At 38.2% G+C, this 13,186-nt stretch overlaps 1 protein-coding gene across 5 annotated transcripts in view; it reads left to right on the top strand.

Annotated features, from left to right (window-relative positions):
• DCLK2 (doublecortin like kinase 2) overlaps positions 1-10,876 on the top strand; it is a 159,035-nt gene extending 148,159 nt beyond the window's left edge. The window contains exons 17-18 of one of the 5 annotated variants that reach the window (XR_014225288.1): positions 3,666-3,766; positions 9,470-9,606. Coding sequence is in view for 3 of the 5 variants with exons in the window: in XM_082258127.1 (XP_082114253.1) it covers positions 9,470-9,613 (144 nt within the window). In the remaining 2 variants the exon portion in view is untranslated. Of the gene's footprint in view, positions 1-3,665; positions 3,767-7,415; positions 7,429-9,469 lie in introns of all 5 variants that reach the window. The other 4 variants (XR_014225289.1, XM_082258128.1, XM_082258127.1 and 1 more) reach the window with 4 other exon arrangements.
• The last annotated feature ends 2,310 nt before the right edge of the window (positions 10,877-13,186 follow it).

Below are 13,186 nucleotides of genomic sequence, written 5' to 3' on the forward strand. Positions count from 1 at the left end.
ACACTACCTGCATTTTGTTGTGGGCATCCAACATTTGCAATTTGCTACCCTTCCTTTTGGCCTGTCCACAGAATGTTGGGTCTTCACCTAGGTGCTGACTCCTGTCCTGGCTCTGCTTCGCTTTCACAGTATCCACTTCATGGGATATCTGAATGATCTATTGCTAGTGGACTTGTCATTCTAGGTTCTGGCAGTAAATGTCCAGTGGATAGATAGCGCAGACTCTGCAGAACATCAGATAGGTTCTCAGTTTCAGTCAGTGCTGGAGCCGACTTACCACTTGGAATACCTAGCCTTGATCTTGGATACTGCACTGTCCAGGGTCTTTCTTCCTCAGAACAAGCTACTGTTTATCCATTGTATGCTTGGATCCCTCAGTCCAAGAGCCACCTATCTATTCAGTTATACATAGGGGTTTTGAGCCTAAAGGTAGCCTTATTCAAGGCAGTCCTGTATGCCCAGTTTCACACCAGACAACTCAGCATTTTGGCTGCACTAGAAAAACAGACTCTGGATCGACCCCTAGGTCTGACTAGTTGTATAAAACTCTTCCTGGCGTACTGGATTTGCAATCTAGTGCTGGAGTCAGGGAAATGCTTTCTCTTAATGGCTTGGAAGATGCTTACAATGGATGCCAGCCTGTCAGACTAGGGAGGAGTCCTGGATACCATGTTCGTACAGTGGACTTGGTTGACAGAGGAAGCCCAGCTTCCAATTAGTATCCTGGAGCTTAAGGTGATTTAATTGTCCCTTCAATGCTGGACCCCCTACCACTCGGCTAAACATTCCATCCTAGGAAGTACTCAATGGGATAACACTCATCAAGGGGCAGATTTCAGCCCTAGCTATTTATTTATTTTTTTTCAAATACCCCTTGCCTCTCCTTAATGAAAGCCTTTGTGCAGGGTGTGTCCCACATCATTTCCCCGGTACACTCCCCAGTGACTCTGTGAGATCCTAACGTGGTTACTTCAGCCTTGCAGAAGTCCACCTTTGAAGCTATCAGGTATTCCTTTGGCAAACCTACTCCTCGTATTGCACAGGGATAAGGTTGTCCTGAGGCCCTGGGCCTACTTTCTCTCCAATGATGTTTCCTCCATCCATGTCTTGCTCCTAAAGAAATCTCTCTGTACTGTCTGGATGTTGTACATGCTATACAAGTCTTCCTGTCTACTATTGCTTTCATTTCCTTTACAGCATCAGGTATCTGTTTCCCAGATTTGGCGCTGCCACCTAGTCTCCTTGTTTCCATATTTACTAACTTTTACCAGGTGGATGTTCAAAGCCAAAGCCCATCTGTTGTTAGTTTGGTCATAAGGTGCTCCAAGCTGCCCTCTGAGTTTAGTCTACTCTATTTTGCCCATTTTTTTTTTTTTGCTGGCTTGTTAGCATTTCTTTGCTGTATTGCCCACACCTCAGTTGGACTGCTTTTGGATGTCCCACGATTTAGGTTAAAGCCCTACACTGTATACTGTACAAAAATTTGATGTTTGACTTGCGTGTAAAATAGTTTTCTTGGAGCACAGCACAAGACACATGTCACTAGCATATTTCCCTTATAATCTTCCTATTGCTTGCTGGAAGTAGGGAGAGTTATATGGGGGCTTCCAACAGATTTGTTTGCCAGTGTCCTGTCATCTAAAGGTGCAAGCAAAATGTGTCCTGTCACGTAAAGGTGCAAGCAAAATGGCTTAAACTAAAGTCCTTTACTGTAATGCAAGAAAAAAGTAGTATTGCAAGAAAAAATAGAAAGTACTGTTCACTTGCAGTGTGCCTTTGAATTTGCTAGTAAATATGACTTTTTTCAGGAAGAGAGTCAATTTTCTATCAGAGTCCTTTCTTCCTTCAACATTTAGGCCCTCTCCTTCTATGGTAGTGTTGTGTTACTGTCTAACTTTTCCCTGCAATTAAGTGAAAAACATTTCAAAATTTGCTGTGGCTTCCACACCCCCCCCCCTCGCTATCAGTCAAATTATATTAGCAGAGAACAAAAGAGAATGGGGGCGGAGCCAAGCTGCACCATGTGTGACAATAGACACACACAGCCCGGCTATTGGGGCAGACACAGAAGAGGAGGACCTAGAATCACCAGTGGGGGACCCCAGATAAGAAAGTTCAGGGCTACTCTATGCAATGCCATTTCACAGGTGAGTATAACATCAAATAAAAGCAAGAGTCTGGGACTTTAAATGAGGTTGACTGGACAAGGAAATTTATTGCAAAAATACAAAAACATATAAGGGTATAATTGCATAGACACACACAGAGATATAGTGGATAGCATGGTACAATACTAGTACAGACAAATGTAGATACAATACAATACAATTTTCCTCGGATCACATGCGAATCTCTCTGAATTAAATAAGTACAATAAAACCTCATAATCTCTGTGTGTACATAGTCTAAAATATATAATATGACGCTAAAATATCTGAGTAATCGTAGGCTCGACGCGTTTCATGGACCTCCGTCCATTCATCAGGAGCTTGGATATATGTCTATAGGTGAAAATATGGATTGTATTAATATATTGATTTACGTAATGAAATAATTGGAGGTATATAAGAAAGAGACACTACCTTAAGCAGTGTCAGAGTTCATGAGTAATCCAGTCTGGGAATGAGGGACCACAGGAGATCCGGAGAAAGCCTAACCCGGGGCTGAGGCGCGGGTGAGTATAACATGTTTATAAAGGCATTTTTTTTTATTAAAATAAACAATTTAGGGTAAGAGCAGTGTGATTCCACTAAATTGACTGCCCAGCAAATTCCCTAAAACAAAATGTAATATTCTTAAAATATGTTCAACATTCCAGGTAAAAAGATGTGATCTGATGTCAGCATTGCCATCATTTTGAAAGAATAGTTGTGAACAACCATCTGTCTTGAGAACTGGGTAAAAATTAGAGGTGAAAGTAGAGATTAGGGAGAGTAGAGTAGGATTAGCTCAGCAAATTCAAACTAGCAAATTCAGCTTAAAGAACTCCGATGTATGTGAATAAGTACTTTGAGGGTAATAAAAAAATTCCAAAAATTCTTGGGAGAATGCACTAAATTAGGATCTAGTGGACACCCTAGCAGACAAATAATGGTAGTAGGCTTGGAGTCTTTACATATTTCCTACTGAGAGAAGGTTGGGGCGATAGGTGCATACAACAGGCGCCAAGATATAAGCACTAACAAATCTCTAGAAGCCTCTTATAAGCTTGCAATGTCCTAATAAAATACGAATAATGGAGTTTTTCCTGCATTCTTCAGCAGCATTATAGAATTAACCACTTAGTAGTCCTTTAAGGTACATATACATTGGGTTATCTCATGCTTCATTTAAACCAAGTTATATAGTTACACTTATGAAGAATCAACATCCTAATATGTAATACACTGGGGCTATCTTCTATTAGACCAGGTTTTGTTTATCAAAGTGTGAATACATTTATATTTATACATGAAGTATGCCTATGAACATGAAAGTTGCTGAGATTGAAGACTGAAAGATGACAGTAGGATATGTTCTAGTGCTTATTGTTTTGCTTTGACCACAAATGCCCATGTTTACATACCATAACCTCAAAATCTACAATTGCCACACTTTTAAAGTAGATAAGGTTTCCTGGTGTCACTCTACAATTTACAAAATAACATTTACATTTCATTTCACAGTTTGATTTTGACTTGTAACAAGAAGCTTCTGGTCTACATATCTTGCATTAATGAACAAGTGGAGATGAGTGTGACGCAAAGGCCTGGTATAAAGACATAATGTACTGAGCTATAAGAATAGACATAATAAATAGAATAAGTCATGCATGTCCACTTTTATCTTGCTCAAATCTTTTACGCTGCTCTTCACTCCTTGCTGGTGGAGGTGTTTAAATTGGCTTACAACTTTCTTTACAATTGTCTCTGATAAGCCTACTAACGCGAAAGACTTTTTTAAAGACATTAAATGGATTTACATGAATTTACAATCATTACAGTTAGAAAACCGCATTGGCCTGATTCACTAAATAGAAAAATAAATTAGTATTTCTCATTTTGGCCTGTTGTGCAATGTTTTTTTTTTCAAGTAAACCTAATTCACTAAAACGTTACCACTCCTATGAAGTTATAAGCATTTTTTTGGCTTGTACAATATAAATGTGCAAAAATATATGCTTTCAAATTAAAAAGTGATGAGTGTATATACAACTTGCACATTATGCAGCTGATCCATCTTTACATTTCAGGTGTTTTAGTGGGAAATTGGGACAGTTCAGTTTCTCTTGCTGAAATGTGAAATTTAGCTTCTGACAAGCAAGATAGAGCTTTTTATATGAAAGCTTAGGAAGAACTTTAATGACCATTTAATGACCAGAGCGCTGGGTCAATGTTAAATGCTCCTTGTTTTTCCTGTTTTTCAACACAAGGTCACTATTATTTACATTTGGCATTGAAATGTTTTTTAATTATTTTTTTCAAGATTTTTTTTCTTCTGTTTTTTTTTTTTTGTATTTTTATATTGTGCCTCATTTGGCAGGTAATGTAGAATACCCCTGCTTACCATGACTCCTAACAATAGTAGCCCTCCAGAAACACTCTTTGTCTGTTCACTTTGCACACAAATTATATAAGCACAGGAATGTGCAGCAATGTATTGGTATGCACAATTGCACAAATGCATGCATAAAGTTTTTAAAACATTTTTAACACATGCAAACTTTTTACTTTACATTTTAGTCAGTCAGGCCAAATAGCTTCACATCCGTAGTACAGGCAAAGTACATATAGCACTGTAACTTTTTTTGTTACCTTAAGCAGCACTCTTCTCATTTTTTAATGGTCTCACTATTGCTTATTGGTGACTGATAAATGTCATTAGCTCTCTTTTTTAGTGGTCTCACTATTGCTGATTGGTGACTGGTAAATATCATTAGCTCTCATCAGTAGTATATCATCAGGACCCACAGTTAATACAAATCTGATTTTTCTATATATAAGATGTCCTAAGAAGAAAATTACTACTTTTAAATGAGCTTACAGTGTGGTTTTGTCACTGAAAAGAATCAATAATGGTACAAACTAAAATAATAATAATAATTGAGTGAAACAAAAATAATAATAATAATCTCCCACACTCAAACAAATATAAAGTGAATCACAATAACTAAAGACCCCCTGTGACGAAGTAGGGAGTGACAAAACGCGTCGGGACATGACTGTATGGCAGCCGGAACAGCAGAGAGAGATTGAGTGATGGTCCCTAGATGATCTGTACGCCACCGTGGAGTTGGTGAGATCAAAAGGGCGTCTGATTGCAGATCTTTGACATTTGTATAATGCCTGAAACAATATTTTAACACGTGAGTGTATTGGAAGTTTGTTAATAAACACTAGAGTGTGTAACTGTATTACACTAGTGGAGCCTTTGGTTTACATGTACCCCCATCAAATGTTTATTATTACAAGAGGGGTGTAGGAGCAGACAGGCTGATTAAAGGATTTTCTATCCACATATCAAACTCAAGCGTATTTGCCTGGCCATGAGAGTGGGAGGCTATATTTTCTAGTGAGTTGCCATGCAATGGGAGTGGGGACACACAACGGTGGTGGAGTTTGTGGTGATTGTAATTCATTGAGGTGTCACTAGATTCACTATCTTTTGGACCTTTGGATCTTTATGGACTTTTCACTTGTTCAAACCAGATTTATTTACGAGACAATTATCACTCATTCACATTATTGTGTTTTTGTTTATGATATTTTCCTTTATCACAGATATTGTATCTGGGTGAGGAGTGTTTTTGATCTTCTAATAAGTTTGAGGTTGTTTGCGTTACTGGTGACACAAGTGTAATTGTCATTTTCACATGTTTTGATTTCACTATTATTTTTGAATGGTACAAGTTGGCATTGCAGTGACTAAAACTACTTGACAGCAGCAGTGTAATTAGTACAAGTCAAGAGTTTGCATGTGGCATTGAGCCAATACTTCAGTGACAGCAAAGTAGCACTAAAGTGGATTCTTCTGTTATTATGTTGTGCAACTCCACATGAAGGAAAAAGCCTTTACATGGAACTGGCTTGCATCCTTTTCCAATGCTGCCAAAACCCTGTTAGAAGTTTGAGCGTTTATATGAAGTAAAGCCATAATTATTAATTGAATGTATCACAAGTTACTTATACACCAGATCCAGCTGCTTAAGCTAACTGCAGATTTCAGGACATTTTCAAATCTGAAAGACGTGAATATGAAAGTTACTTAAAGCTGAACTCCAGCCTCACATTTTTGCAGTCCTGTAATAATTAATACATAATTTCATTTCAGTTTTTCAGGGCAAGCACTGTAAATGCCCACCTTTAACGTGATACAGCCAAGCTCAGAGAGGGGGGCAGGAGAATCAGCATAGGCAGCCAATCAGGTTTTTCTGCAGTGAAATGGGCATGCTTATTGTCCTGTCTTAAGGCCCGTACACACGATAAGAAAATCTGTAGGGAAAATTCGTCCGACGACCAATCTGCCGATTTTCGGATTGTTAGTTTGGTGCTTTCGACAGCCAACTCAGACTTTTCGGCTGACAAAATCCTGATGTGCAGGCTATAGAATTTTTGTTGTCCGTAATACAACATCCGATTTTCGTCTCATTAGTACAGATTTCGACAGAAAAAAATCTTAAGAGCAAGACTAGGCATGCTCAGAGACGAAAGAGCACATACAAAGCAATCCAACACATGACATCACTTCTGAAGTAGAATTCTGAAGTACGGGAAAATTCATATGAAAATAACCTCTTCACTTTCCACATCAGACTAGCATGCCACAAAAAATGGACGACAGATCTTTCGATAATCTGATCGTGTGTACGGGGCTTTAGGCTGATGGTGTGGAGGAGACCTGTTGAAGTAAAAACTGCAGCAGAGAAAGTTTCAATCTCCTTCCTTGCCAGGTCAAACAGTTTTCTCTGTGGCATGGATTTGTCATTTACAGAACTGGATATACAGAAATACAAGTTTTTTGACAAGTAAAACAGCTCCCATATCTGTATTTAATTTGTGTTTTTAGCTATTTTCCTGGAGTTCAGCTTTAATAGAAGGTCAATTAGCAGATTATTTCATTTTAGACTACAAGGTTATGCATGGGCATTTCCAAACAGAACCCTATAATTCTTTAAAATGGGCAGATGTTTTGGTATATCTCTACATAATAGATTATATGTAAATGACAACAAAATCACTATAAATTAATGGGAGTTATAATATGCTGTGTGTAATATAACATGCACACTGGCAATGCTGTGTGCAGTGTATATTCAGTATTGTTTTTATTGTATTTCATGTTGTTGACTTTGCTTTTAGTAAGTCTAGTTTCTATCCCTTGCTTCTTTCCTCCATCCCTCCTGTTTCCAAACGCCTGCCTTGCTTCCCTCTGCATAGGTCCAGGACAATGGTATGTACTAACTGCATCTGCAATGCTTTATCTGCTGCACACATACATAACATTATAACCTGTTCCATTGGAAATAAGGAGAGGAAACAGTGACCGACAAACTGAGATAATCTATTATATATATTTACTATATGAGCATTTCATTTATTTATCATAATACAAGACACAGCTAGTTCAAGTCACATTATAAATAAAATTATGTTAAACATATAGTTAAATGAGTTGTACTGGAACAAAATTCTGTACAAGGCTACTCATAATTGGAAAATTGAACAGGTCTGTAAACTCCACCTGCTGGAGAATACAAGAACTGCAGGGAGTTTACCAGATGGTCCTTGCTTGAGGTGATTGTGGACGTATTAGTGCACTTTTGACAGAAGCTATTGTAGTTTTGTTTGTGATACTTTATTTTATTTGCATTAGCATACAATTTTTCAGGACAAGCATTCAGGGTGTCCCCTTCTTCAAGGTACTGCTTGGACCTTAAAGCTGGGTTCACACTATTACAATGTTAGACATTGCATGTGATTTGCAACGCACTGCTGTGCAGATCACATAGGATGTCCATGTGATGCAAATTCAGCCATACAGATTGGCTGAATTCACATCACATTCACGCCAAAATGGTGCAGGACCCTTTTTTTTTTTATCCGCACTCTAATCGGATCCACCTATGCAATACAATTCCTGCACTATTTGGCAGTTCGCACTGCAATCTGCAAACCAACCTGGGGGGGGGGGGTCAATAACTTTGTATTGACACCCACAGTGGTTCGAATAGGGCAGTGTGATGCAGGAACCCGCACTGGAATCGCGCTGGCATCCCAATAGTTAGAACCCAGCCATAAGGGGAAATACCCTGAAAGCTTATTGTGACAGGAGTCTCTTTGGCTGGGGGGCCCATGGGTTAAGTGAAAAGGTAATTAGTGCATGTTAATTATGTTTCTAGTTATAGTTTGTAATATAATCAGGAGGGGGGGAATGTCCTCCTGTGTGGTATATATTCTGTGCGAGTTTGTCAAATAAACATTCCAGATCTCATACAAGCTATTTGTCGGCTAGTCTTGTTTGTTATGCGGCTATAATATCTGATATCTATGTTCAAGACTGGAGGAAACAGTATTCTGACGGAAGCACCCAAGCACAGTGTGGGTCGGTTCCATCACACTTATCCTGAAAAATCGTATGTTAGTGCAAATAAAAAAAGTATCACAGACAATACTCAATTGTTCCAGATGGCCATTGTAACCTAGTGCAGATGCATTTTTTGTACATTGTTCTTTTGAAGGTAAATAGCAGTGTTGGCATTGTTGTTCTTGTAACCCCCACTGTCCCCGCATGGACCTAATATACTGTATATGTTTTGCATTTACGTTGCAATGTTTAATGCTGTGTTGTATACAGGTACATAGCAGCTCTGCAACAGAGTATGCAAATACATTTGTCTTCCTTTCTGTCCTACCATGTCCAGTGTTACTCTGTATAATGAGTGTTTGTTTTCTTTTGTGCACCAAACATTGTAGCATAGTATTCATTTACTAATAGTGTCTTATCTTCTAATAAATGTTTTATACATGAAAACTATTTAAAGATGATTATAATTTGTATAAATTGCAGAACTCCTCCAGGACATTTATTACAATATACTTATTACATTATATTACATTAATATAATTACATGTAATCTAAATTACTCGGGGAGTATTTGTATTTTTTTATTGCTGAAGCATTCACAGATTACATAATTAGTAAAGACTAATATGTGAAAAAATAAAAATACTGGTTTTAATGTAGGGTTAAGGGGGGGTCACAAGTGACCGAGAATTATCTGAAACTCGGGGTCAGTTAGACAAAAGATCAACACATCCCTAATCTGGGTCTAAACAAGACCAGGACAACTTTTGTCATTGTTACTTCTCCTTTTCACTGCACAGTGCATGCCTATTTATACACTAATTGCTTCATTTTATGTAGATTTGATACATGTTTCTTTTATTGAATTATTTATTGCTATAAATGGATTATTAACTCTTGTTTTTAGAACACAGCTCTTGATAAGGAAGGGCAGAGGTTTTGCTCCAAACGCTGTGATGACAATTCCACCACTAACTTGGAGAAAGCCTGCATGGTGACAGCAGCAACTGATGATCTTCACCAGGATTTGGAATCCACAAGACTGATGTGATCAATACTACCTGCACCATATTGCCAAGTTTGCTGGGCAATAAATTGCTTATCATGAGGATTATCAATGACCAAATCCAATGGGTGATGCCCGTTTTATGACATGTTTGATTTTTATTTCTAAGACAAATTGTCTTGCTTCCTTTTACAGAACCTTCCATCAGTTTTAATTTTGAAACCTAGAGGACTAATTAGATTGTTGGAGTTGAGACTATTCTATGGTCTTCTTTCGAGATTTCTTTCCATAATTAAGTAGGGCAGCTTCTAAAAGCATTAGACACTTTCAAAATATTGTTTTACCATATGGAGTAGAGTCTACTACTGATCGATGTCTACTGATTTGCTAACACTAACAAGACTTTTCGAAGAGGATCTGCAGCACATCCTAATGTCATCTGTGAAATAGCAGTATTTTATTTTATGTCATTCATTTTCAAACCATTAACCACAAGGGAAGCAGCTTTATGTTGACCTATTTTTGCTCAGTGTTGATTTAAAATGAGAATAAAAATCCATTTATTTTTTCTACAAACCACAAAAAATTTATGAACAAGTTTCAACAATAAGAAAATAATATAAGTAATTTGGCCATTTTTATTGTATTTTAAAACAATTTCTAGCCATTATTCTTTCAAAAGTAAATTATTTGGACAATGGTTATTTATTTTAACTCAATTTTTCATCTGTTGACTGTTGTACTACCAACATAGACAGCTTCTGCAAGTATGTAAAATAAGTAATCAAACATCTATCAATGGAATGTAAAAGTTGCTGCATGCTGCAACCAGAAAAAAAATAAGAACACAAAGTGCAAAAAGCAAAACAAAATCATTCATTTTATTTAATACACTTCTATAATAGCAAACAACCAGCAGGAATGTGCAGACTAGAGGCTGATCTACAATCTATAGTCATTTCGAAATGGAAGTGAATAAGTAAACCCAGCCTGATGCAACTAACGTCTTATTTCAATGTAGTTTTTTATGCTTGTACTGTCTTACAGTTCTAAGGAAAACACAATCTACTGTCTTGATAAAGACAATACAAATAATTATTTGGTGCATGAGGTTTTTTTTTTATCTTTAATAAATGTGTGCATCAATAAAATGGTATTCACACATAGATGTGATTACTCTTCAATCAGAAACCTATCAACTACCCCACAAAGATGTCCCCGATAGGAATAAAATGCAGGACCCCAGCACCATGAGGTTAGATTGCTATTAACTCAACCACCATGCTGTTCAGTGTTCCAAAATCAACCCATTCTTAGCTTGGAACCAAATGCAAACTACATAAAACATCAAAAAAAGGAATCTGTGATGAAAAATATGCATGTTATAGGTCTTAACCACTTAAGCCCCGGAAGATTTTACCCCCATTCCGACCAGGGGGTATTTTGCGATTCGGCACTGCGTGATTTTAACGGACAATTGCGCGGTCGTGCGACGCTGTACCTAAACAAATTTGGCGTCTTTTTTTTCCCACAAACAGAGCTTTCTTTTGGTGGTATTTGATCACCTGTGCGATTTTTTGATCACGCGCTATAAACAAAAAAAGAGCGTCAATTTTGCAAAAATAGCAATATTTTTCACATTTTTTTATATGAAATTTCCCCCCAAAAAAATGTAAAAATCAAAATTTTTTAACATTTCCGGCCAATTTGTTTTATGCTACCTATGTTTGGTAAAACAAAACGCAAAAAGCGTATTTTGATTGGTTTGCGCAAAAGTTATCGCGTTTACTAACAAAGGGAAAGATTTTTGTAATTTTTGTTGTTTTTTTTTTAACGCGTAATGGCGGCGATCTGCGATTTTTTTTGCGGTACTGCGACATTGGGGTGGACAGATCGGACCCTTGACTGACATTTGTGACACTTTTGGGGTTACCAGTGACATTTCTACAGTAATCAGTGCTATATATATGCACTGTTACTGTAAAAATACACTGGTAGTGAAGGGGTTAACTTTATTTGGGAGGGAGGGGCTGTGTGTATCCCTAGGGGCGTGCTTTCTACTGTGATTGGCTGTGGCTTGAGCTGTAAGGACACTGATCAACGGATCTACATACTAGATCCGTGTGATCAGTGTCTTTACAGCGAGGAGAATGACAGGTGGCTTGTTTACACAAGCTGCCTGACATTCTCCCTCTCCCCCGCCGATCGCCGAGTGACCGGCGGACATCGGGTCCGCTGGTCACACGCGCGGGGGGGTCCGTGACCACGCGGGAGCGAGAGCGCGCCTCCGGCAGGGCGCGCTCGCTCCCTAGACCCTCACAAGCTAGTGACGTAGCCCTATGTCACTTTGCCTGTGAGGGGCTGACTGCCGACATAGATCGTCGTTAGGCAGTCGGCAAGTGGTTATATTATTCCATACTGATCTCTATATGAAAAATGTCCTTAGCCACTGCAATCTCGATGAACCAATAAAAAAATATCAGTTCAGGGCCCATCTAGAATTAAATGCTTTGAATGGATACTGAGGTCCAGCTAGGATATGTCTCACTTTGAAGTGGAACTAAACCCTGCTCTTCTTTACATCCAGGGAGGCTGCCATCTTAGCCTTTGTTTGGACTGCAGTTTCCATGGTGGCTCACATCTGATCAGCTATAACACCAGCCATCTGATGGCTTGACAGTTTAGTTAAAGCGGATCTTCACCCTCTCAGTCAACATTGACTTTTTTATTCCTTATGCTGCTAATACTAGTAAATAGGTAGGAAAATATATCGTATTTACTTGTTTTAAACTTTTTTATTTTTTTTATTTCTTTATTTACTTCCTAGTTTCCATGTCTAGGCAAATGATGTCATAAATCCCATGAGTCTTGGGATTGCCTGGGCTAAGGGCATATGGATTCGGGGAAGTAAATTATACATGATTTATCTGCCCTTACTCAAGATTGCCAAGGCCAAAAATGCTAGTGGGGGAGGGGGGGGGGTGTTTCAATGTGATTTCAATGTGATTTCTCAGTAAACTAAATCCTGGAGACATGGATGAATAGGGAAGTTTGCTTTAAATATGAAAAATGAAATAAACCTTTTTGTTTGTGGTGCTCAGATGCAGGGAAGTTCTACTTTAGGAGCCAACATAAGCACACAATTAATTCTAACAGTTATCATTCATAGCGTGCCTTGAATGTAACTGTTTTGGGAAAAAGTTAATGGGGAACTAAGTCCATCGATTTAACGGTTTCAAAAGCCAGTTATATTCCTGACATTTCTGACATGCCGGGAATGATAGGCATGATGGCAACTTCCTTGGCTGAAAGGAATAGAAGAGTTTAGTCCAGAGCCTGGTGGACTGAAGTCAGACCCTGGATTTCAATATGCCTTAGATAATCCAACAGTTACATAGTTAGGTTGAAAAAAGTCCATCTAGCTCAAACAATGGAAAAAAATAATCAAATGGAAAATTTCCATATACACAATCCTATACCCCCAGTTGATGCAGAGGAAGGCAAAAAAACTATGTTATGATAGATGTCCCTGCCATAACTCCCTTGTCTGTACCTGCCCAACTGGAAATTTTGGGTGTTGAATTTCCAGAAATAAATATGGGAAAACGATTTCCCCTC

This window comes from Pelophylax lessonae, assembly GCF_965119305.1.
Source record: "Pelophylax lessonae genome assembly, chromosome: 1".
In the NCBI taxonomy this organism is placed as follows: Eukaryota; Metazoa; Chordata; class Amphibia; order Anura; family Ranidae; genus Pelophylax; species Pelophylax lessonae.